Source organism: Phaenicophaeus curvirostris, chromosome 3, assembly GCF_032191515.1.
Source record: "Phaenicophaeus curvirostris isolate KB17595 chromosome 3, BPBGC_Pcur_1.0, whole genome shotgun sequence".
Taxonomy (NCBI): Eukaryota; Metazoa; Chordata; class Aves; order Cuculiformes; family Cuculidae; genus Phaenicophaeus; species Phaenicophaeus curvirostris.
This window is the reverse complement of record NC_091394.1, coordinates 80,491,965-80,518,972: the sequence shown is the minus strand read 5'-3', so window position 1 is coordinate 80,518,972 and position 27,008 is coordinate 80,491,965. Positions and strand designations below refer to the sequence as shown.

The 27,008-nt window shown below is 40.1% G+C and overlaps 1 protein-coding gene across 2 annotated transcripts in view; it reads right to left on the bottom strand.

Moving 5' to 3' along the window:
* Nucleotides 1–18,923, bottom strand: part of EMC2 (ER membrane protein complex subunit 2) — a 41,144-nt gene extending 22,221 nt beyond the window's left edge. Inside the window, exons 1-5 of one of the 2 annotated variants that reach the window (XM_069854547.1) lie at nt 18,868–18,923; nt 14,722–14,835; nt 9,338–9,402; nt 4,925–5,010; nt 1,988–2,045 (exon numbers count right to left, since the gene is read on the bottom strand). In XM_069854547.1, coding sequence (XP_069710648.1) covers nt 1,988–2,045; nt 4,925–5,010; nt 9,338–9,402; nt 14,722–14,835; nt 18,868–18,907 — 363 coding nt within the window. In that variant the 5' untranslated portion in view covers nt 18,908–18,923. Of the gene's footprint in view, nt 1–1,987; nt 2,046–4,924; nt 5,011–9,337; nt 9,403–14,721; nt 14,836–16,135; nt 16,235–18,867 lie in introns of those variants that run through there. The other variant, XM_069854548.1, reaches the window with a different exon arrangement.
* Between the last annotated feature and the right edge of the window lie 8,085 nt (nt 18,924–27,008).

The following is a 27,008-nucleotide window of genomic DNA, read 5'->3' as shown; positions in this document are numbered from 1 at the left end:
AATGTCTACGTTTCACTGAGAGCACTTGCCAAAATGTTTAATGTATATAAGCAACTCCATGTGTCAGCAGACCAGAAGAAACTGCAATGAAGTAAGGTGAGTGCCAAGACAAACTCAGCAACAGTTTGTTTTTTAAAACCTTGAAATATTTATTTTCCTACAGCAGCCACATGTGTGCATGGAAATAATTAACAGGTAAAAGACACAAAGAAATCCACGCATGACAATTTATCAAAACTTTTCACTCTTCACATGCAAGCCTTAATCAAGCTATTCTGTAGCAGCACAGCAAGAAACTTTTGCTTGGCATTTAGCAATCTCTACTTCTTTTCTCAGATCTTAAGAAATCCAATAGATCATGCAGCTATTCTAGTATTTATGTCTTATGCTTCTAAACATCACCATTTTATGGATCTTTATGATGTTGTTAAGGAGGAAATCCAAATTAGGCATATTACTTCTTTAAATGTATCGTTTAATTTATAAAACCATCCAACAACTCAGTCAGATGATGTTAGTCACGTTGAGACAGCTGAAGAGTAAAACTGCCAAAATACACACTTCAAAGACCCGTGGCCCACAGAAGTCATTGTAATGTGTTGCTCCATTTTCCACTGCCTTCCGCAAAAGTTCATAAAATGTGCACCTCCATGACCTGCTCTTGTGGCGTCACACTGATAAAACCCATCAACATCTACCACAGACAGTTATACACCTTGTGATCAAACTACCCAAAACCAAAGAGTACTACCCTAAGCAGAGCAAAAGATAAAAGAGCAGAATTGAAATGGTTCTTTTTACCCTTGCACTAAAAAAACAAACAAAAAGCCCACTACTAAAAGACACAGACTTTACTATATCACTGATGTCAAAATGCTTAACTTGTTAACATTTTCAGACATGTTGCCTTGAAAAAAATATTCTCGTTTGGTGGTTTGGGGAGTTTTATGACTGCTAGTGTCTGGTGGTTTTTTTAATTTGTTTCCTGGCTTTTTTTAAAGGTTTACTTTGTTTCAATGATGGCACTTCATCTATATACAGCTCTGCTATACCCTCGTCAACCCCAGTTATCCATGTTCCTGTGGGTTTTCCCCTCCTGAATAGCAGACCATATCAAGTCACTGACTAAAGAAAGGTTCAAAATGCACGAAGGAGGTTTAAGAAGAGACTGCCAAAACATCTGCAATAGCACAAGTATTACATTTACATAGAAGTTTACCCAATAAAGACAACTAGTTCCTTGAAACTAAGTAACATAAACATATATCCTCAAACAGACAATGATTAGTAATAATTGGCTTTGCAACATGTGACATAAATATTTGAAACTCTATAGCTCCTTCATATTTCTAGTTTTACCCTTGTGGAAAAAAATATGTTAAACATATTGCTACAAGTTTCTCTAGACTTTAATTTTGGCATCTCATAGCTCAAGGTGGCTTACACAACCGGAATTCAAAAAACACTTAAATAAAAAGTACAGTCTGTCTCAGATTTTGTACTATATGACTGGCAAGCTTTATAGCATTTTGATTCAAAAGCTAGTAAAGTGTCCCAGACCATTAATCAAAATAACTACTGTTCAAGCACTACCTGAGTGTATTCATACTTAATATTTAAGTAAGATTAAGCATTTGGAAAACAGAAGACACATGGCAGACTATACTGGTCCATTGAATACTGAATATTCAGGGAGAATGTAAAAGCTTAAAAGGCCCAATCTAAACACTATTAAGATTGCTGGAAAGGTTGTTAGTTACAATTCTGTCTCCTGAATTCAGTGTGTAAGCAGGTATTAAATCACACCTTCTCAACATGAAAAAAAACTCTCCTTTGTTCTAATGAAAGCAACATAAGAAATTATACTAGGTAACTAAGGGAAACAACTACAGTAATACAGACAGTTTTTCCACAGTGAAACCCACAAAACGTAATCACAATTTCAAACAAACCACTGCAGTAAGAAAAATCTTTTAAACTTACTTACTGTGTTAGTTGAATCTTCTTGTAAAATTCTATCATATAACTGGATAGCATCATCATACCTGTTCAAAGAAATGATTCCCATTTATTTCTGATAAGACACAACTCCTGAGTTTTTGACTGTCCTTGCAATAGTTAATAGCCCTCCTGCACTTCTTATACTGAATATATTTAAGCAAACTATATTCACACAAAATTCTCAAGTGCTGAATAGGAACAGCAGTATTTTATGTCACCAAGTTAAAAAAATAGATGACAATTGCTTCATTAAATACTGTTTCAGCAGCAACATATATATTACACCCATTTTCTTACTGTTCTGTCTATTCTCTTCTTTTCTGTACCTAGCAGGTCTAATCACCACATCCCAACTCTCCCTTTCACTTCTCCCAAGAAATAAAAAAGCCCAAATTTGAAAGGCCATCCAAAATAATGACTTTTCACTTTATTATTGTAATTTTAAGCTTCATGTTAGTTTTCTTCTGTTTGATTTTATAAAGCATAAGCAGCCGCATACAGTAAACTGAGGGGCTTCAAAGAATAGTCAACCTCTAGACTACACCATAAATCTTGAAAGATCTTTTGAAAGAAAATTCTTCCACTATCAATACATAAGTTTTATTAATTAATTAATTATGCTATTTGAAGTATGCTCAAAACAGGTTACTCTAGCTGTGACAGACTTTAAACTTTCTGGGCAACAGATCCATTTGCTCAGCCAGCTGTTTATACAACTTGAACTGGACAGATGAAATAATTCAATCCAAAAAACATTTGACTACACAGCTGATGTGCTGTCACCACATAACTAGGGCACACTTTGTGTCTTCATGTATAGTTTGTCAAGTAGTTTTTCAGAGGTACTGCTCACTGATTTTGACGTTGCATACCCTCTTCTCACCTTGGATGTCCACTTACATACTCTCACTGCTCCCTGAGCACAGATGACATAAACATAGTTCAGCTGTCCAGTCTAGTTACCATAAGGTATGAAAACAAATGTGAATGGAAGCACAAAAGCAGAAACGAGTAGAAAGTGACAACTACCAACTTGAGCAGATGTGCTGAAAAAAATCTGTATTCATGCTTTTTGTTAATTACTACTTTATTAAAAGTAATTTACAAAACTGAACATGATGGCCATATCCCAGGTTTACAGGGTGAAGTTCCAGAATAATATTGTTTTGATTAGCAAGAGTTTACAGGGATGACTCAGTCTACAGGGATGTTCTTCAATGTTTCCTCTTCCTGCTGGGGAAGGCAGGATCCTTTCTAGATGTTAGAACTCAACTAGAATTTAACAAGAAGCTCACATCAATTGAAAATGTGAACACTGCAGACGAAGACTCCCTCAGTTTTATTTACAGTCAGTAGAGAGAGACAGGCCTTTCCAGGGCATGGCTTAGAGCACATGCACACACGTTCCTGTTCAAGACAACCCAGAGCTGCAGCCTTTTTCTTATCTGACTTCTGGAGAAAAATCTATGAAGATGAAACCTCAGCTTTCATTAACGCCTCTGCTCCCCCGATATTCTAATCTCAAGGATCTAACCCGACAGAGATATTCTATCAAGAATTTTTATGAGAATTTTCAGAAAACTATCGCTCAACAGTTCAATCATTGCTCAATAGCACATCACTGCTGAAACAACACACAATGTTTGCGTAGCAGTCACCTTCCACAGAGCTCTGTTCCCATTCAATAACATCTGCAATGTAGTCACATAAGCCTGAACGGAATTATGATCTTTTGCACTTCTGCACATTTTTCGGGAAAGGGGGAAATCTGCTCCCATTCTCTCGCTGTCTTCCTACCCTATGTCAGATGAAGACAGAAAAAGAGCCAAGTGTAATGAAATTCTCCATGAATGTATATTTGACATAAAGTGAGTGTGAACATCTAGTTGCTTCAAGACTGCTCTCGTGGCTGTGGAGTCCAGTTTTCAACTCTTTTTTGATCCAAGGAATGGACATTCACTGGTGGCTCATATCAAATAACATTTTTGAAATTAATTTTGCAAGAATGTAATGGTTGAAAAACATTTGCTAAATAAACAAACAAATGCAAGCACTTAGGGTTTACTTTTAAGTTCTAATTCCTTCATATCAAGATGGGCCAAAAGCTTCAAATTTCACCAACTCTGTATGCAAAATGTGGCACGGAACTGATCTGCCATTCAAAGGCAATGGAAGCTGAGAGTCCTCAACATCCAAGACACATGCTTCAGAACAAAATCATGACATCAAAGAAGTATTTAAGGAAAAAGGTGGACAATAAAGGTTAATCTCAGGCCATGAGGTCATTCATCTTGGAAATCTGTAAAGTTTTAAGCTGTACGTTATTTTAATAATTCCTGTTCAACTTCGTATGTTATAATCCTCCTACAGGATATTTCAAAAAGTTCATTCTGACTCTTAAGTTCTGCCATTCTATTCCATGCTTATTTGAGTTGTTTCTATAACAAAGTTTATAGATTCAATCCTTATTGTGTTCTGCTAGATTTATCCACACTCAGAAAACTAGGGAAAAGAGCTACATCCTGTGGCAATTAGGAGCACAGGAGAATAATGAGGGCAAAAAAAGTTCTGGTACTGATTTTCACGTGCTGCTCTAGCTCTGTGAGATGAAATTTACAACACTCAGACTTTGCCAAAAAAGTGCCTATTGTTTTAGAGTATAATGACTTACACTGTTGAATAAGAGATCTTTTTAATCTGTGAAGTCAGATGGGAAGGTTACAAAAATGTAACATTGCATAGTATATGCAAAAATGGAGTAAAAATGTCTAAACATTATAGTATGATTATGCACACCATTATTTTTGATAAAGAAACTGCCCAGCATTGTTTTGTTATGTTTCTACAGTGCCTGAATGCTTTTTTAAGAAATAGCAAGCACCTTTCCAGACAGAAAGTACATTTTTCTAAATTCAGGTTTTACCTTTCCATAGCTTCAAATCGCATTCCAGTTAATCGTTTGACCCGGTGGCTCCCAGGAAACTGCCGTCTTAGTTCCTGAAGACAGAACTATACAAATAAAACAGAAAATACTACTGTGAATATAATTATCTACACAGAAGCCGGAACAAAGAAAAAAGATGTCCTTGACTGACAATTCAAAAACCTGAAACAGCACTTCTGAGTAAAAGCAAACATCAGTATTTCAAAGAAGCAATAAAATGTGTTGATAAAGCTCAGAAATTGAAACTTTTGTCTGTTACTAGATTCATACTAAAAAATATCTTCCATCCAGGTTGTTAGATTATCAGGTGTTCATGCAAATACTTATTTGACAAGAAAATTAAACTTAGCCTACTAAAACAGTTCTGATACTATTAAAACTTGAAGTCTACCCAGCTGCCTCACAATAACACAAGACAGTAAAAAAAAAAAGATGGCAAGAGCTTACATGACACTTCTTTAATAAATGGATATCTCACAATGGAAAAAAACTATGCTAATACTATGCTCTGTGTTTATTTTTAAAATAAAACTTTGAAATCCAAAGAAAATGTTTGTCACTGGCTTGGGTTGAACCTGCTGGCATAAGAGGCACAGCTTCTAACCCCTGAAATCAACGAGGCACCTGGGCTGGATAAAAGGAATTCATCTGAGGCAGATTTTTCTGGATTAGCTAAAAAGCATGTTTGGTAGAGGGACTGAGTCACAACTTCCCCAGAGCAAACTAACTCTGACCATCTCATGAATGTGGCTAGATAGCACTGCAAAGTTTGTAGCTGACTCACTGCAGTGGGAGGCATGACAGTCCCAAGACTCTCTAAAAGATGAGTGGTTTGAATCATATTAAGAGCTTCACACAGAACCCTCCTTTTCCAAGCGCCTGTTTATACAACCCAGTTTATAAACTTGTTCTTCAGACCTAGGATACTAGAGGAGGCCTACCTACATAATCTGCTACATCTCACCACATCCACTGGTCAACAGAAAAATACAAAAGCAAATCAGTAAAAATTAGGTTCCTTCTCTGTTTCTACAGAAAAACAGGTTGCTAAGGCGCAGCAAGGAGAAATATTCACATCCCTTCCAGATGCAAAAAAATAGAGAAGAGAGAAAGGAAACAGAAATCAAAAGAAGTAATGCTTAGCCTCAAGCAAGCACAGACTTATTTTCATCATGATCATCTTAGTTTCCAATGAGCCAAAATCTCAACAATGTAATTTCACATAGCGAGGATCATGTTTAGTACAGAAACAGTTTACTGCCACTTTGAATAATGTCTAGGTGAACAGCTTCAGCTCCAGACAACAAACTATCACGAAGTCCTACACATACTTAGCATTCATACCTATGTGACTTCTCAACTAATTGTGAATGTTCTTAAGAGACAGGAAAACTTGCATCAAACTCCAGAAAAGTAGTTTCACTCCAGCTTTTACAATCCAAACAACCTTCTAGATTTTAAAAAGAACTTCTGCAGACAATAAATACACTCTGTGCTCCAGTAATCTGGGAATCCTGAAGGACAATGATATTCAGTATAAAAACATACACTGCTATTCTCCACTAAAATTCTAAAATGTCAAAACCTGTAACATTTTCAATACTGATCTCCACAATCTGTAGATGGACTTTCACATCTAAACAAACTCTACTGACACTATAAAAAAAGCTGATGATGTAGTACTCAAGTGCAGGAGTACTCCAGGAGCAGAATTGTTAGACTTGACTACACAATCACTGTTCAATTGAATGCAGCAGCCATAAGGCCAAAGTAAACTCCTGTAGATTGAAATATCAGACAAGATGAAGTGACGTGAAAAGTTGTGAGACAGTCACAAACAACTCATTGCAACATCATTGCAACACTTTTGAAAGCAAAAGTGCATGAATAAACTACACTAGCTAGATCTTCAAAATGTTCTGGACTCAGCAGCACTGTATAAATATGGTCTGTTTACAAAAGAATTAACTTGCAGTCCCCATAATCACTGGTGTCACTGAGGACTGGTTCTGCACTATGCCAATCATCTACACTTGAGATTCTCTAAGAAACCTAACAGTTAAAATGGCAAATCTCATTTCTATGTGAAACTTTAATGTGCTTTCTGATTTTTTAATCGTATCAGTTTTTAATTTTAAATGTCTGACAACAACAAAGACATATAAACCTGGACTTTGGCATGTAAAACATTGGTAGTGCAAGTGCTTGCCAACAGTTGGTCGTTTCACCAAAACATGTGTGGGAAAGAACTGTCTGACTGCAGCAGGGGCACACATTACACAGAGCCATTTTCTGCAGGACAGAGAGGACAACGGTAATAAAAAGAGGAAAGAAAAAGAAGAAACAAAACTCAGATAAATTATTCTGAAAAACGTCTCAGCCTCCTCATTTGCAGCAGATGAGACCTATCCCTCTAAATAAAATGCATCACAGCTGTCAAAAGCTCACTGCTAAAAAAACAGAAGTTCCAAAGCTGTTTGTCTACTTTGTGACTACAGCTATAGCAAAAAGCCACATATGTTGACTCGCTTAAATTAACTACTTCTTTTTATAAATAAATCTTTTTAAAAAAAAAAAAACAACAACAAAACCCAACTATGTTTACCTCTAAGCTTTTAACCTCCTTCCTGAGCTGTATATAAAATGTTGCACTTCCTCATCTCATGCAACATCCCTTAGAAGGCACAGAAACTGAAATTCAAAATTCCTGCCAGGGTTAGTAAAAATAAACACTGTTTCACAACTGATTTTTCAACACTGGGTCCCTCAACACTTTTGTGAGAGTCTTCCTAAAAAAAACCCGAAAATAAAGACCAAAACTGTTTTAGATATAAATCAGAACAGAGAAATATATTTATTTAAATAGTAAGTCTATTTAGTTTTGTTTAAATAGACAGCTACACTACAACAGTATTTTCTTCTGAGGAACAAAAGAAAGGGAAGTTCAGTGGGTTCATGACAAGTTCAGTGTGTTGTGCTGTGCTTTCCAGTGTACTCCATTTTCCCATACACGTATGGGATGCGAGATAAACTTGTCGATTGTCTACCTTCAAATTGCCCTTCTCCCAACTACATCCTCTAGTCTGATGTCCAAGCCATTAAGCTTCTCCTAAATGGCATCACATGAAGCTAGAAGATTTTATAGTGTATTTTGCCATCTGACAGAAAACAAGGGACTACAAGAATAATATTCACAAAAGATCCAGACTCCTGAAAATACCTTTCTTTTTACTTAGAATAAGGTCAAGCTTGCTGGCTTTCAGGGCACAAGACAAGCTCATGTTCTTCTCATCAGCATTTTGTGAAAGATGGATGAAAAGATTATTACCATTTGCCAGTAAAACACACTTTTTGCCTTTTTCAGTTGTTTCCTCTAAAATATTAGCTAAGCTTGGTTGGGCTTTTTGTTTATTTCAGTGGGGTTTTTTTCATTTTTAATCTAGTAAACAGGTGTTACAGTTCTAAATAAACTCATTTTATCTAAATTGTTATAATTCAAAGAAATCTGCATACAAATTGACCGAACACAAATATCCATTAAAAACAGTTTTATCAAAAATCATGGAATAATTTGGATTGCAAGGGACATTTGGAGGCCATCTGCTTCAAATCCTCCACTCAAATAAGAGCCAGCTTCCAAGTGAGTGCAAGGGCAACTCCCTTCTGAGCATCATCAAGGACATTTCAACAGCTCCTCTGTGCCATTAATCCCCTAAGTGTTCATTAATCCCGTTGTTAAAAAACTTCTCCTAAAATCTGATGGGAATTTCATTTGTTGCAGCATATGTCTCTCACATTTGTCTTTTGCTACACATCTATAAAAATTTGTCTCCGTCTTCTTTATGCCTTCCCATTAGTAAATACTCAAAGATGGCAAAAAAACCCTTCTTAGTTTTCTGAAGACTTAACACAGATCTCTCAACCTTTCTTTATAGATTATGCAGCCCAGCTCCTTATTCATCTTGAAGACTTGCTCCAGTAAGTCAATGACTTTCTTTGATGATAGCCAACATGACATATAATATGATATGCATGACAGGACATTTTCCCTCAAAACATTCAAAAAACTAAAATAATTTGAGAGGTTTTCAATAAACAAACACCTTCTGTACAATATGGTAACTTCAATATTATTCTTGACATTTATCCCATACCAGAGTAGCTGTAAATATTTTCATGGCTATTGGAAGAGACATGATCTGTCTAAATAGAAGTTACATATTAGAGAGGTGGGTGGAGGCACTTTCTTCCCAGCAGTGTATTTTTCGATAGATATTCGACAAGTCCAAGCTATGGAGTTCACAAAATCCTGTAACTGCCCAAAGAACTATCTGAAAGAGACACCTAGGAAGAAAATTAATATTTGAGGGAAAAGTCAACTTAAAAACTTACCAATGCCAAATCATCTCGACTGCAGTCCAGGGCAGCAATCATCACCTGTTCATATATTATCCAAACTGGACAAAAAAAAGAGACATTTAATGTAGATAATTCATTTTTTTAAGATAACGGGAAACACCTAGAATGTAAATAAGATTAATGAATTCTGTCTGGATACTCTTCCCGTTCTGCTCCCACGGATCACTACTGAAATGGGAGCATTTTAAGAAACTGCTGGAATTAATTAAACATGCATTTAAGCAATTTTATTGCTTTTTGTAAAAAGTACCTTTTGACATCTTGAAAGGCACAAAAGCTCTAATTCTCTCCTTTTCCTAACATTATAGCTGTGGTCTTGTAAACAGATCCCCATTAGGGCTTGCTCTCTGATCAGACCTGGAGAACCAGAATTTGGGCTAGAAAAAAACCAAATTTCCCTTAACAGTTTCACTGCTGAAAATCCTACAAATGTTGTCTTCTTCTTGGAGTTGAACAATTTCTTTAAATCAATGACATATTACATAATTTATGTACTAGGCCTAACAAGATCTTGAACATAATGAATGTACCTACACAAGCTGCATAAAAAAGAGGTTTTGCTAGAGGGAAACACAGTGTTAAAGTACAAAGCATTTTGAACTGATGTATATCCCATTAGCTGCACCCAATATTTCACAGAACTGGAACAGAAGCGAACATCTTCCACTACTATAAAAGAAAAAGAAAATATAAAATTAAAATAACAAGACCCTCTCATTTTTCAAATTAGTTTCTATGATTCCACTTTAAAAAAAAAACGCTCTTTCTTGCCAAGTACACAAATTAAGAGAAACAGGCATTAATTCGCTCATAAACCCACGTCCCATTGGAACTATTTGTACGGTGGTAAGGGGGGGGTGTGTGTGTATATATACATATAAAAAAGTATTTTCTATTTTTATTGTATAGAAAACCAAAATATTGCTAACATATCCACGAAATAAAATATATAATATGGTTTTTTAAAAATTGTAAACACAAGAATAAGATACTTTTAAAGTTTATGGAATGGCTCTCCCCATTCAATAAAACCACTTCTTCGATACTCTACCTCTACTGTAGATCAGTGTCAGATATTAGGCAAAAGAACCCTGGGGTGGGTTGCCCTTGGCTTGACACCAGGAACCCACCAAAGCTGCTGTGTCACTCCCCTCCTCAGCTGGACAGGGGAGAGAAAATACAATAAAATGCTTGTAGGTGAAGATCAAGACATGGAGATCACTCAGTAATGACTGTCATGAGCAAAACAGTCCTAACTTGAGGAAATTAGTTTTATTTATTACCAATGAAATCAGAGTAGGATAATGAGAAAATAAAACCAAATCTTAAAAACAACTCCCCTATATCCCTTCCTTCTTCCTCAGCTTAACTTCACTCACGAATTCTCTACTTCTCCCCCTGAGTGGCACAGGAGGATGCAGAACAGGGGCTATGGTCAGCTCAGAATCACAGAATAACCAGGTTGGAAGAGACCCACCGGATCACCGAGTCCAACCGTTCCTACCAAACACTAAACCATATCCCTCAGCACCTCGTCCACCCGTGCCTTAAACACCTCCAGGGAAGGTGACTCAACCACCTCCCTGGGCAGCCTGTTCCAGTGCCCAATGACCCTTTCTGTAAAGAATTTTTTCCTCATGTCTAGCCTAAATCTCCCCTGGCGGAGCTTGAGGCCATTCCCTCTTGTCCTGTCCCCTGTCACTTGGGAGAAGAGGCCAGCACCCTCCTCTCTACAACGTCCTTTCAGGTAGTTGTAGAGAGCAATGAGGTCTCCCCTCAGCCTCCTCTTCTCCAGGCTAAACAACCCCAGCTCTCTCAGCCGCTCCTCATAAGGCCTGTTCTCCAGCCCTTTCACCAGCTTTGTTGCTCTTCTCTGGACTCTCTCCAGAGCCTCAACATCCTTCTTGTGGTGAGGGGCCCAGAACTGAACACAGTATTCGAGGAGCGGTCTCACCAGTGCCGAGTACAGAGGGAGGATAACCTCCCTGGACCTGCTGGTCACGCCGTTTCTGATACAAGCCAAGATGCCATTGGCCTTCTTGGCCACCTGGGCACACTGCTGGCTCATATTCAGTCGGCTGTCAACCAACACACCCAGGTCCCTCTCCTCCAGGCAGCTTTCTAGACAGACTTCTCCCAGTCTGTAGCACTGCATAGGGTTGTTGTGCCCCAAGTGCAGGACCCGGCATTTGGCCTTGTTAAACCTCATGCCATTGGACTCTGCCCAGTGGCCAGCCTGTTCAGATCCCTTTGCAGAGCCTCCCGACCCTCCAGCAGATCGACACTTCCACCCAGCTTAGTGTCGTCCGCAAACTTGCTAAGGGTGCAACACATTGTCTCTGTTGCTCCTTTCTCCTCAGGAGGAAGACTCATCATACTCCTCCTCTGCTCTAGAGTGGAATCCCTCCCACTGGAGACAGTCCTCCATGAACTTCTCCAGTGTGAGTATCTGAGCACAGGCTGCAGCTCTTCACGAGCTACTCCTGTATGGGTCCTTTCCATGGGATAGAGTCCTTCAGGAACAGCCTGCTCCAGTGTGGGTCCCTCATGGGGTCACAAGTTCTGCCAGCAAACCTGCTCCAGCCTGGCCTTCTCTCTCCACAAGTCCACAGGTCCTGCCAGAAGCCTGCTCCAGCATGGGCTTCCCACAAGATTACAGCCTCTTTCAGGCATCCACCTGCTCCACTGTGGGGTCTTCCACGGGCTGCAGGTGGATATCTACTCCACCATTAACCTCTAGGGGCTCTAGGAGGGCAGCCTGCCACACCATGGTCTTCACCACAGGCTGCAGGGGAACCTCTGCTCCAGTGCCTAGAGAACCTCTTCCTTCACTCACCGTGGTGTCTGCAGAGTTGTTTCTGTTACATATTCTCACTCCTCTATTCTGGCTGCTGCTGGCAGAGGTGGTGGGGTTCCCCTTCTTAAATATGCCACCCCACCACCACTGACAAGCTCAGCTTTGGCCAGCAGCAGAACATCTATGAGGTGGCTGGTGTTGGCTCTGTCGGACATGAGGAAGGCTTCTAGCAGCTTCTCTTAGAAGCCACTCCCGTAGCCCCCCTGCTACTAAAACCTTGCCACATAAACCCAATACAAACACTTGTAAAACAATCAAGTAACCAGTCCATTGAGATGTGTTTTTCTAAACCGTAATAGGGCTTTCTCGTTCAAGCTTAAAAAAGAAGCCAAAACAAAGCCAAAGATCTTATTCCGTTACTCTGAAGTCCAACCCTATAGCTTTGGACTACTAATTGTCCATAGGTAAATTCCAAATTTTCATTACAGTTATGATGTAGATAATAGTATCCCTGCCCTTTAGACTGAATATTCAGTAAGTTATTTTTATTTAAAAAACTCTAATAATGACAAAATCTTTTTTTCCCCTCGATTACATTGTATATCTTCTGTCTGAGGAGGGAAGTTATAGAGATACTGAAATAACTTATCCCATTGCATTTATTATTTTCCCTTCTATATGCGTTCTGAATTTAGCTGTTGTAATATCCAGGTATTTTCTAAAAACACACGAAGCAACAAGACTTAACATCCATCACAGACAACTCATTCACCTTTTGTGGCTACACAAAAAAGAATTCTAGGTCAACTATACGTGTTTGGTGTTTTTTTGGTGGTTGTTTTTTGTTTGTTTTTCAAACTACATACAGTTACCATTCTGATACTACATTTTAAACAAAAAATTAAACAGAATGCCAATATGTAAATAAATTTCAGATACTTCTGTGCAATTGCTAAGAACCTGTGTCTTGAAAAGATGAACAAACACAGCATTGACAAGAAAGGAATGACTCAGTTTGTATTACTGAGAAGAGTGTTTCAGAAAGGCTTTGGTAAAATCCGAGAGGAATATCAAGCTCCTCAAAACTTTCTTACCAAAATATAATTCTCATAAATTACTAGGAATACGGTAAAAAGAAAGTAAAACAAATGTTACCTCTCAAAGTTCTTCTAAAGCAGAGGGAACCTGTGACAACCCTCTTGCTGGTGGGTTAATAAACTCTCTTGCTGATGGGCTTAATAAAGCTTGCCCATGCACTCTACAAAGAAGCACGTTCCCCACAGTTCAGTGCAAGACCCTCTCACAGTGCAGTCCATTCTTCAGGCACTGATTCCCCAAACACACTTCATGACTCACTCCTACGCATACAAGTGTCTTCAGTACATGATACTTTAGGTAAAATATCCATGTACTTACATCCAAAAAAAGTATAGCATTTGCAGCAGCCAAATTCCTTATAATGGAAAGAACCCCAGAACAGAATTAGAGCTTGGAGCGTGCAAGACAACCAGAGCTAAGCCGAGATATAAAACAAATCCCATCTGCAGTACCCCAAACCCAGTACTGAAAGATACCTCATCTGACAAGAAAGGGAGGTAAAACGTCTTTCTGAATGTGGATTTTAATTCCTGGAACATTATATGTAGTTAGGTATTTGAAATTAAAGCTAACTTACTAAAGCTGAATAAAGTTAATCATATGGAATACTGTAACTTTTACTAGTAAATAAAATGCACTGCAGTGGCTGCTAAAATCCACTTCTGACTATATAAAAACAGTTAATAAAATAAAAGAACTACAAGAGAAATATATTGAAGAGTGTCTACATTAAATTACCTGACTTACAAAAAGGGGAAAAAGAAGAAAAATGAGCACTAAAATAAAAACCCGTGTGAGATTAATACGCAAAGCTATACAATCTTAAATAGCAGCCTGCTGTACTTTCACACTTCGTTTAATTTTATGCTTAAAGACTGCTATTGTATCATGACAAGTTTCTAAACAGTCCTCTTTTTAGTAAGAAACGCTACGTCCAAGCTTGTGGCTACCAAAAATTGTATGAGGTAGTTAAAATCCCCTGAAAATAATAATTTCATGAATAGTGGAAACTTAGAACTACCTTCAACTATAATATCACAAATGCAATGCTATAATAAAAACAGCCTTAATATTAATTCCTCCAGTATGTATAATCTCATTAAGGAATAGCTTTCTCTGTTATAAAAAGATACCTCTCGATTTTTGCCACAGTGCTGAAGAACAGAAAATCAGTCCAATAACAGCGAGATAACTGTTTCACGCTAAATTTTCACATAATGGTCTACCTACAAATATAGCAAACTAACAGTTCTAGAAGGTAATTTTTCCATTTGTTTTCACTGCAGCCTGTATGTGGGACAGAAATAAAATTTAGGAATTCTGGCAGTCTATTAGACTAAGAAAGTAATATACATATATTTCATCAAGATACAGAAAGGCAACACAAACATACAAAAGAGAAGCTGAAAATAGAAGCAAAATCAGGCAATGGAAGTTTTAAAAATAATGATTGTTTACTTACCATCATCTCCAAGTTTAGATGCATATTCATTAATTAACTCTTCTCCAACATCCACTATCTGTTCACTGTTTCGGTAGTTTTCTTCCCTCCATTTCCTCATTTTATCACGCATATCTTGGGGCAAAGAGGAGAAAAAAAAACACAACCAAAACCACTGAGATTTCCAGGTAGTAATGGAATTTGAATTTTATTTCTGGAAAATATTCACATAAAGAATGGGTTTAGCAACTAATAGTTATAAAAAAGTGACTTCTACTAATTAGAAAACTACTCGATAACAGATAGGTGTACCAGACCTCTGCAACCATACCACACAAAGCGTGCTCATGCTGTAATATAACCAATTCAACTTCTAAGTTTGCACTTTCTCAGTTGAGTAACATATGCAGTAAAAAAAACCTTAAACCTAGTTGCCCATTAAATTTTATTATTTATTGGATATTACCCATGGTTAGGAAAAACAGTCTATGACAGTCTTCTCCCAAGTAGTTTCACACTTAGACTTCCAAAGAATACTAAAGTTGCATTTCTGCTCCAGGTGACTAAATTTTCACTTGGAAGTATTAGAAAAACTGTAAGAACTCAATCACTGTGTTATAAGCAAAAACGCTGTGAATTTCCACTCTGAGAAGAATCTACACACTCCTACAGAAAGGAGTGGCAATAAAAGAAGACATGAAAGTGAAGGCTTTCTGTGCCAGGGAAGTGCCTAAAGGTATGAAAATTATCACTCTACTAAGTAAGACAAAAGACGATTTATTTTAGTAGTACGATTTTTGTTTGGAGAGTACATTTACTATGGATCAGATTTCCAAGAAAGCAGGCATACTCATGAAGTCAGCCAGAGAGCCCTACCTAGCCTAACTTTTATTTATTCTCTGGATCAGGATATTGCTAAGAGCATGATTTTATATACACATATACATTTATTTACACATAGATGTTCCACATACGAGAATAGATTTTAGGAAAACTGAAGGAAAATAGTTTTCATTACTAGATAGTGGCTTTACAAAGGTACCAGTACAACTGTTGCCAATATTTTTTTTAAACTTTACTGCAGCTGGAAAACCAAACACAACCATAGATCTAAACACTGTCAGTTTTTCTTGCAGTTCAAAACACACTGCTAATGCAACTGACAGCAAAAACTAAGCTTTGAACTTTCTTCCATCTACCTGAGCTGATCATGGATCGTTCATAAGACTGTTATTGTACTACATTTTATATTTTGAAATTGAACCAAAACCACCACAGGGTTGCATTTCATATGCATGGGTAAAGTTAAATGGTTCTAGACACATGATGGCCCCTGGAAATTCAAAGCTAGACAGCCAGAATGTGAAAGAATACAAACACTCACAAAAACTGACAAGCTAAACCCACAAAAATAAACTGTCTGATTTCTACCTACTCATTTACTTGGAAATTATCAATGCCTCCATTTGAGTGCAATTCCAAATGGAATAGTGTCTGAATTATGTATAATAGAATGCACATCCACCATTCATCACCCAAGTACAGCATTTACAAAGATGGAAAAAACTGCAGGACAGAGAACAGTAAATCAGCTGACGGATGGAAAAAACCAAAGTAAAAATAAACGTTCTTATTCATGTGAACCTATCAAAAAGCTCATTTGTTTTAGAAATGTTGAATTCTAAGTTAAATGTAGAAGAACGAAAATGCTAAAAACTGCTGTAAAAATTATGCAAGGCTTTCTATAATGTCAAAGTTTATAATTAATATTTCACTAACAAAGCAATCTGAAGAGTCTGCCAATAATATTTTAAGCCTTGTCTACAAACAGCATCTAATGCAATGCTGGGCAGTAGCAACTGGGGAGTAAAGAAAAAAAGTTAAAGGAATGTCTAGTTTTAATTACAATTACTCCTGTCATATATACGGGCTGGTCCTGAACCACTACAACATTTGTTTTAGTCGTAGGTTCTCTGTAATTAGCAAGCTTTGCACACAGAAGTCAAAATATTACAAGTTGAAAGGAGCAGATGCACTTGCCACAAAGTTTGCTGTTCCCTAAAACCATGCGAGCAGTCTACAGGAAGCCAAAAGAAATAACCTGGTGTTTATTATTGTTTCTGTTCAGGCATCAGTTAATTCCGTCTGGGCAGCCAGATATGAAATAATCCCATAACTATTTATATACTTATACTTCGATTGTTTGTTTGATCATAGTTTTCAAGTCCTCAAAATCTAGGAACATCTGATGAAATGAAGGAAGTTACTCTGACTAGCAGACATATGTTGCATACTCCAAAATGTTACCCTGACATATAAAAACTGCTACCACCAGCAGATACTCGGGGACCCCCATAATCATCATATTTGTAGAGTTCATTTGTAGATTGTTTTTCTGTTACAGACAGTAAAATCAAAGCTACTTTTGGACCTCATCCTAAGCACCTCTGTAATGCATTTACCTAACATTTATTTGATCATTGTTAAACTCCCACCTCCATCCCAAAGAACCTGACTGTCCCTAAAAATTTCCTGTGCAGCAAACCCATATGCAAAACCACGCACCTAGGACCATGTCAAACAAATGTCAATCAACACTCTTGGAAACAGAATACCGAGGTTATTTCCAAGAGAAAGATGCTCACCTCATGGAGAACTAGCAAAGTCCTAGAGCAGTAAGCTCGAGCATCCTATATCTGACCTTAACATTAGAAGATAAACACACCAACTCTGTCTACGATACTTTCAGCCAAAACAATACAGAGCTAAATGAAGAGAGAACACATCCACAGTGCATGTTACCTATCCTATGTTTACCTATGTTTATAACATTTTATAGTCAAGCAAAATAAAAACTGGAAAAGTTCTTTACACAAGCTGTTTTTAAAGCAACTTTTGGGAAAGCCTAACAATAAAACTAGTAACACTAAATTTAACTTCCCTGCCCATGCAGTGGCCTGCCTGCTCAGACAAGCTGAGCTTCACAACTGCCATAGCTTCTCACAAGAGATGTAAAAGAACAGGCAATCGATCTTTTCCCAAAGGGCTAAATCAGTCTAACAACACCACAGTGATGCAACCAAGTATAAGAGCAAAACTACCTATAAGCCAACAACCAGACATGCTGGCAAGGATACAGTCTTTTCCATCCTTAATCACTCAGTTACACCTCTAGTTTTTTTCAATACCAGCTAAAATATTTTCTGGGATTAGTTCAATCTGAGCTGAAAACAGAAGATTTAAAATTCCACTTTGTTTCCCTTCGGAGTGCTCTAGAAAAAGGTGCAGGGAAGTCAGCACGGGCACTATTTCTGATGGGCAAGTCACTGACATCTGCCAAAACACATCCCATGCAACATTACCCCTCTCATCGCCATCCTGAAAAAACCAAACTATCCGATAACCTGTGCTTAGGGAATTATTCTGTCGCTCAACTATTCCTTCACAGAGTAGCAGTAAATAAATAAAAAAACCCAAAGATAACACAACTTCCCTCTGCATTATATTCTCTACTGTACAATGTTTGCAACGTATTGAATCACTGCTCTGTAACCAAAACCATGGAGAAGCATGGAATCACAGAATAGTTTGGGTTGGAAGGGACCTTAAAGATCATCTAGTTCCAGTACCCCTCCCATGCGCAGGGGCACCTCCCACTAGATCAGGTTACCAAAGGCCCCATCCAACCTCGCCTTGAACACCTCCAGGGATGGGGCACCCACAGCTTCCCTGGGCAACCTGTGCCAGCGCCTCACCGCCCTCATGGTGAAGAAATTCTTCCTTAGCCTAAACCTGCCCAACTCCAGTTTACATCCACTGCCCCAAACGTTGATCTATTCCTGATCGCGGCCAGCAATGGGCTCGAGTGCTGTATGGACTCACATTTGAACCTGTCCTGCTTAAGAGAGGCCCGCTCGGAATGTCAGGTAAACCTCACAAAGTATCGCTCTAAGGGAAGGCCATAATCGCTACGATCAGACAGGAAGTCTACAAAGGCCCGGGGAGCCGGATCTCCGAACATCCCCGTGCGATGGGGTGAGTCGCGGGCTCCGCGGCCCCGGCCGAGCCCCGGGGCTCTGGCGGCTCGGGGGGACACGGGCCCCGCGGCGGGGCCGCCGCTCCCCGAGGCCCGAGCGCCGCCCGTCCCCGCCCCGCCGCCCGCGTTACCTTCCCAAGTCACGTCGTACATCTCCGACACCTTCGCCATCTTGGCGGCGGCCGCGTCACGCGCGCCGTGACGTCCCCGGCCCTCATTGGCGGCGCCGGGCGGCGACCCGGCCTCTGGGCTGAGGGGGCGGCCCCCGCCTGCGCCCGCGCCTCGCCCCGCAGCGCCGGCTGTGCCCGGAGTGACACCCGCCTGACGCCCCGCACCACTGATGCCCCATGTCCCTGAAGTGCCATTTGTCTGACACCCGGCACCACTGATGGACGGTGTCCCTGATGTGCCACCCGCCTGACACTTAGTGTCCCTGACGCCCTGTGTCCCTGATGCGCCACTCACCTGCTTGACAGCCGGCGTCCCTGACGCCCCGTGGCCCTGCTGTGCCATTTGCCTGACACCCAGTGTCCCTGACGCCCCGTGGCCCTGCTGTGCCATTTGCCTGACACCCAGTGTCCCTGACACCCGGCACAGCTGATGCCCAGTGTCCCTGATGTGCCACCTGCCTGGTGCCCGCCCCCCGACCCTGACTCCCGACACCCACTCTGCCCAGCACCCGCCCAGACTGATGCCGGGCTCCCCTGGCTCGCAGCACCCCTTATGTGCCACCCGCCTGGCACCTGGCCCTATTGACCCCGTGCCCCCGACACCAGACCCCTGGTTCCCCTGACGCCCAGCGTCCCTGATGCCCCGTGTCGCTGTCGCCCGCCCCACGACACCCAGCACCCCCAACACACGCACGCCTGATGCGCAGCCCCCCTGAAGCAGGATTGAACCACCGAGGATGTATTATCCATTCCTTGACATTTGCTCCAGACATCCCATGTGCAGTGAACCACCACATTGATGAATTTCTGGTGATGAGTCAGAGAAGCCAGTAGCCCACTGCCAGCCATGCCCACCTCTATCTCCTCTCTGCCAGTTATTTTCTGACACCGTGGCTTCTGCTGGCCACCTGTCACAGAGATAAAGGCTTTCTTAATAAAAAAAGCCTTCCAATTTCAGTCCTGTGTATTTGCTAACAAATAAATGTATCTCCACTGTGGGTGTTCAAAAATGGTGATGGGTTTTTAACTTCATGTGTGCTAAAGGAATGTTTTTTTTAGAAAATATCACCTGAAATTTACTTGTATGAAATTTAACTCCAACAAGATCTCTCTGGGAAATGCCTTAGACTCCATACTCAAAATTAATCCCCTACCTAGTACCTACCCTAGTGTCAAGAGAACTGTTTCTGTAATTATTGTGTTGCATCCTCTGAGCTAGAATAAAGTACTAATTCTTAGTCCGATTTACAGTGTCATTACAAGTAATAATTTCGACAGCTTAAAAGCCTCAAGTGGAATTCAGATGGTGATCTAGCAAGACTGTGCATGCCTGATTTTTCTTCTCTCAAAAGTGGGTTTTGACCTTCTAAGTCACTGAATTGGTCAGACCTTGTAGGGCACCCCTGTACTTCCTTCTGATTTTACAACACCAGAGTCTGCGTTACTTGAAAACTTCCAAAACCATTTTTGTGTTTGTTCTCATACTGCTCCTATAAGTAGGGAACTATTACTCCTAGTTTATAAGTAAAGGAATGAATGCAGTTTGGTTATGTGTCAGATCCATAAAGGATTTACCACACACCTGCTCTACATATTGCAGGGTAACACTGAAACAGCTGAGGTAAAATGAGAAATTAGTTGGTAGAGTTCAGTGCTGCTGGATTACTGAGCTAGCTGTAATGGCTAACGTGGGATGCAGACAGAACTTATAAGTATATAAATCCAAAATTTGGATCTTTTGAAAAGCCCTGTCAGCTGCCACCTAGTGCTACAGGAACTGAAATCTGAGAAATGTGCATTTGAAGTGTTTGGGAGGGGTTCAGACTTTCAGTTCCCTGGACATCTAGGTCTGTGCTTCTGCACCTGCCCACAACTTTAGGTCTCAGCAGGCAGCAGGAGACTGTACCTCACAGGCACTCAGTACAGTTACTGTTCTCAGCAATAACTTTGATCGCTCTCCTAGCTAGATTTAGGCAGTTCTCTGGTTATGCTGGATTGCTTCCTAAGACACACAGCCCTCCACCTGCACTGTAAAAGGAGACTGGAGCCTGAAGATATGCACTGTAAGTGTTGCCTGCTGCCTTTTTTTGGACGTAGTCTTGAACTACTGCCTAAAATCACATACACCCTGTTCTGCTGAGCTCAAAACTGACCCTTCCACTGCATTCCTCTCTCTCACTATGGAGCAGAAAACCATCCACACTCACCAAGAGACTGGTATTATTGTTACAATGTCCCATTATGCCAGATACTGTTATAACTGGAAACAGAAATGGTTTTGGTATTAAGCTTTTTCTTCTTGGAAATTAAAACAGTGGGTTTGAAAGTTGTTTTCTAATGCCAGGCAACTCCATCATTTAATCCAATGTCTAAAGTATTTTGTCAATAAAGCTTAAAATGCTCTAAAAATAGGAATAGTTTTGTGAAATCTCTTTTTGTGGATCTGTCATGCTCTTCTCTGGTGCCACTCTGCAGGAACCAACCACAAAGAGGTAGTGATCCAAAACTCACATAATAATGGTAAACGAAGGTGCTTTGAGGGGACAGTTTAAAAGTCAAAAAAACTCACCATAAGCTTTTTGTAGGTAGCACAGCTAGTTCTACATATTACCAAATTAAAACAAACAAACCAACCAAAAAACCAACCAAAAAAAACCCCAAAAAACCCAAAACCCCAAACCAAAATATCCTGGTTTGCTCAGTTTTTTATTAAAAGACCTTTCTCTTTTACGATAAAACTGATCAGTCAGTTCAGTAATAATTCAGTCAGAGTTACAGTTCAGAGAAGAGATACCTACAAAAGAAGAACATTCTGATTTAATTTACAACTTGGCAATATAGCAAGGCATGGAGGTCTGTGTCCTGTGCATGAGATATGGGGCATATTGAGATATTTGGGCTCACCACCTAAAAGGATCTAGAACCTATTTTAGTTCAGTAATGTTGGGGAATTTGTTTAGTAATGTAACAATGGGGTGGCATCCTTGAAGTACATAGGACATAGGAGAAAACAACTCCAGGGCACAAGGAAAAATATACCTGTGTAGGATCCATGTGCTATGAATTAATAAAGTGGTATCTTGTCTTCTACATGAACCAAATGGTTCATTTTTTTGTTAAGATGCACTTTCCCACTGTGCAAGGGTATGGATAAACTTCATTTTATGTATGGAGCATCTATAGATACTGTTAACTTATGTAGCAATGGTAAAGGTTAGTCCCAGAACATAAATCAATGGATGAAAAATACAGGAAATTCAAGAATTTTGAATCATACAACTTAAGGGCTCTGTGTTTTAATGTCACTGCCTTTGAGCTTGATCCTACTCAGCATTCATTTATTAATGTTGGAACTTCAGGTATTTTCTTACATCAGGTTTAAAATTTCCCAGCATGACAGAAATATAGGCAAGAAAACAAATAATGCATTTGCTTCAAGGGAATTTTTATGGAAGGTAATACGTAGATGAGAACGTTTCAACATGCTTTTAAGTTTATCATGACATCACAACAAATAAGAAATTCCAAGTATTTTGTAAAGTAATCTTTAAAAGTTTGAAGGGCTTTTCCTGATCATTCTGACTAGCACAAACTGTTATATATTGGGACACACATAGCAAACCAGTCACATTTTTAATTTCTAATTCAGCATTAGTATTTACAGTCAATTTTAAATGAATTCTCTTTCTGACTCCTAAACTAAAGGACAAGAAAGGATCATAGCTGGAGGAGGTTTTTGTCCTTGAGCTATAAATCTTCCTGGTTATTGACACAAATGGAGAAAACTGCCAGAATTACATCATTCAGCATGCCATGAAAAAAGACAAAGAGGAGACACATTTGGAAAACTGGGGAAAACAATAAAGGTAAATCAACTTGATGAATTGACAATATTAACAATCCTTAAGCAAGCTGAACAGCACTTCCTCTACAACTTGATACTCTAACCTCTATCCTGAGAGCCTCCTGAGATCCATTTTAAAATGGCAGTGAAGTGAACAAACACTGCAGATCCAAGTTTCTGAGTTCGTATGAAGAGATAGTACGTGCTTCTGTTCTAGCATTTACTAGCTGAGTGTATAAAAGCTTAAAATTGCTGCCTCAAAGACAGCTCTCTGCATGCTTAATTAAGAATTTTCGTAGAGTCTTAACTAGATCCTGTGGGCATTAATTAAACATGGGAACACATTAATAGTAATATGTTGTTAGGCTTTAAATTTGGCACTGGAAGCTGTTGTTTCCTACAGCAGAGGTGAGCAGATTCACAATACGGAGCCATCTTTGGGGTGCAGGTGGGGAGCTGAGGTGGGGGCAGCAGGGTGAGCACAGCCTGGGGCTGGCACAGGCACCCCACTCCCTGCTCGCCTCCTTCTCCAGGCGGATGCCAAGAACATGGCCAGCCCTGCTGGGAGATGGGCGGAGGCCTTGAGAGCAGTGCTGGGCATGGGAGGGATCCATGTGTGCAGATTACCAGCTGACCTAATGCCACAGTTTTCATCCAATTTCTCGTCTGCTCCCTGGGCAGCGTGAATGCACTGCTCTCCTTAAGCAAACCTGCAGGGCTTGGCAGTCTGGCACTTGCTCATAGCAAGCAGCAAGACCCCTTTAAGGGCAGAGTAGAAGAAATAAAGGTCTTGCCCATGTGCTTCCCGGGACAAGTCCTTCTCTGTTGAACAAGAAATTAGGACAAAAAGCAGCAGGACCAGAGAGAGACCCTCTCCGGGGCAGCAGACAGTGCTGCCAAACCATTGGCTGTAGGGCAAGCATATGGGGAAGAGCCCAGAGAGGGCTCGGGGCCAATGATGTGCAGCTGAGCAGGTCTCACAAACTGCCTCCAAAGGTGGTGGAGGACATCACAGGCAGCTGCATGCCTGTAGGCCTTTGTCCGAGAGGGATTTCAGTCTTCCCTCCTGCACTCCCCTCTCCAGCTCCCAGCCCGGTTACTCATCTCCTAATAGCAGCATAGTGTGTCATATACATTTGGGGTCTTTTTTGACTGACTTGAAATAAATTGTACTGAAGCTAAGGGAATTACAACACTCTCCCCAGGCTGAAGTCTGCTCTCACAATGCTTTTCTAACACCCTCCTGACATCCTGATCATTTAAAAATCTTCTTATTTCTAAACCACGTGTCTGTCTCACAAAGAATTCTCCTGTGCTTTCCCCCAATCCTTATTTATTAACTTTGTTCCTTTTTCCAGGTTCATTCTTGTGTTCAGCTACATCTCATTATTTTTGCTATGTTTCTGAGATGCTTTTGTCAAGACAACCGCTGGACTTGGAGGGGAAATGATCTGCTTGTGGGGCAGTGTGTTTTATTCATGGATACAGCGATTCTGTCCTTTAAAAGATGCTAAACTGAAGTGGAAACAGAGACTGGTTATCGTGACTGCCAGGACTCCTTATTTTCCTTACAAACAGTTCCAGGTGCCTGGCCAGCCTTTATGAGTTTCCGCACTGCCAGCTGACTGCATTTTTACCAGTCCAACCAATTGGTCTCACAGTCCAAGTCACTGGTTAGAAAAGTAGAGTCTCTACCCAAACAACAGGGCATGTCTGGAGTAGCTACAGTGAACACCTCCATGGCAGTAGTTACACACATCAGCATTGGCAGCATCCTCCTCAGCTGTGTTTTTATTTTACCAGAGCCATGAGCACATCAAATATATGAAACAGGTAACAGGAATCAAAAGAAAATAATTAAAGGACCAAGAATGCCTTGACTACATACCCTGCTACAAAAACCTGAATTACACATTTGCTGGTTCTCTGAACCCTACTCTACTGGTTGCTTCATTCAGCTTTTCTTCAGCCTGAGGTTTCTTTTTGGAGGCAGAAGCAGACTGTAGAAGAGCAACGCCATAATACGGGCATTGCAATAGCAAGTATCCCTCAGCAAGTGCAGAGTGATATGCTCTGAACCTTCCTCACACGGTGACCTGGGGAGGATCTCTGCAGATGCCTTTGGTGGTGCAGCCTCAGCTGCATCCCAAGTTATCAGGCATTCTCAATTTTTCCTGTCATTGCTTGGTTTTGGAAGAAAAATTCAAGGAGGGGAGGAAGTGTTCTCATGGAATGATAATGAAAACAGAGCTAAAGAGGATTCTGACTTCCCTGGGGTGTCACTACCTTTGATTTGTAATAGAAAGTTTAGTGGGTGATGTGCACATCTCCCCCTCCTCACCACATCCTTGGCAGTATTGCTGCCAAATGAGAGAAATAACATTTTAAAAGCACAACCCAAGCAGAAAATGCCTTATAATAATCTAAACTGTGATTCTAATTACCACGACATTGTTACACACTAGAGCTGTTATATCGGATTTAAAAAGAATATACAATACATCATTACAATCTGCATGAGTGAGTGCTAATGGACTGCAGCTTCAAAAAAAAAATAATCAAAACAAGGCTGTGATTTTGCCTGCAAATAATATGTTTTCTTCCACGGAAACTGTTCCTGTTGAAAGTCAGCAGCAGAAGGATTCATCTTACTTCACTTCAAATGCATACATTCTAGTTGTCTATTTAGAAGCTATTTCTCTCAGGTTCATTTTATAGTCAGTGGAACAAACTATGCGTTCATACAGTATATCTCATCCTAAAGTAGGTGCCCAAGGCACAAGCTAAATCACAAACTAAAAGCAATGTTTTCTTTCCATTAACCATAAAGGACATCTAGAGGACTTGGTCAGCTGCAGATGTCTTCATTGACAGTATCTGTGTTTAGTTAGAGGAATTCTCACTAGAGGAGTATCTCCTGTCCTTGCTTGAGCCTTGCTACGCCACTGAAAATGGGAAAGAGAAAACAATGCTTTTAGCAAATCTTTCTCTCGTAGGGAATGAGTGAATAAAATTCTCAGTGCAAAGCTCCTGAGAGTTTTCTTCCTTCGCCTGGGTGATGTTCTTCCTTTCTTTCGCCTTTGTAATGAAGTGTCATTTGCAAGTATTTATACATCTACTAATTGGTGAGCTAAGGAAATAGTAACGCCCACTTTGTTTGTGTATATGTTTTGCAGCCACCAGACTTGTAAAAGAGTGTCTTTGAAAAAAGTTCTTCACTGGTGTGAAGTGCCACCATGCTTTTCCAGCCAGATACCTGTGAAATGTTTATCCTCCTGACAAGATGATTAGCTTGAAAGAGAGCAATGGAGCCCTGACGATATCTTCTATATCAGCCGTAAGTGTGTACTGTGCACAGGAAAGGTGCAATGCGCTAAAATAGGACACCAAGGAAAAAAAATTGGTGAAGATAACTAGGTGCTGTAAAAGATTGCTGGGGCAGATTATGGAGTCTTTGTCACTGAAAGTTATTAAGAATAAGCAAAATAGGAAAAATAGGAAATCCATCACCACTAAGTGATGGATTTTGTGCTTCTTCTTGTGTTATTTGCATGAAAAAAGAAGAAAACAACTATATGACTGCAGTTGCTTTGCCTTGCAGTGTTCACCTCTGAATTACCTATTGTCTTGGATATGTGTTGGCATGATAAAACCAGAAAATGCAAACCTTAGCTTTGTAATACTCAAGACAGGGTACAAGATGAAAGGAGGAGAAACTGTGTATACTTAATTCAAGCCAAAATGCTGAATGAAGTATTTCTATTTCACACTGAAAACACATGGGGTTTGGGGGGTGAGCTGACTGCTTATGAACATCAATATGGCACTGCTGCTTCACGTGGCCAGAGGATGAACCCTTGTGGTCATTCCAAGGGTGCTCAAGAAGCTCAGCAGTGCGGCCAAGGCTGTCCCCTCTTTTTTCACATTCATTGACAGGAGAAAAATGGGAAGGGAAAGTAGAAAGCAAAGGGAAAAGATGGTAGAGGGCATCACTTCTAGACAGGCCCATACATAGGGATGGTTGGACTCGATGATCCAGTGGGTCTTTTCCAACCTGGTGATTCTATGATTCTATGATATGCTGTATGTAAGATCAGGCAGAAAGGCTGGTGTGAAGAGTGGCCTCTTTTGTCCAGGCCTATTGTCTCGTCTTCGAAAACAGAGTGTGTCCTCCGTGTGTCAAACTGTTTGCTGGTTCTCAAGCAGTAAACGTAGGCAGATGAAAATTGACCCCAAAAGAGCTTTAGAATAGGAGTAT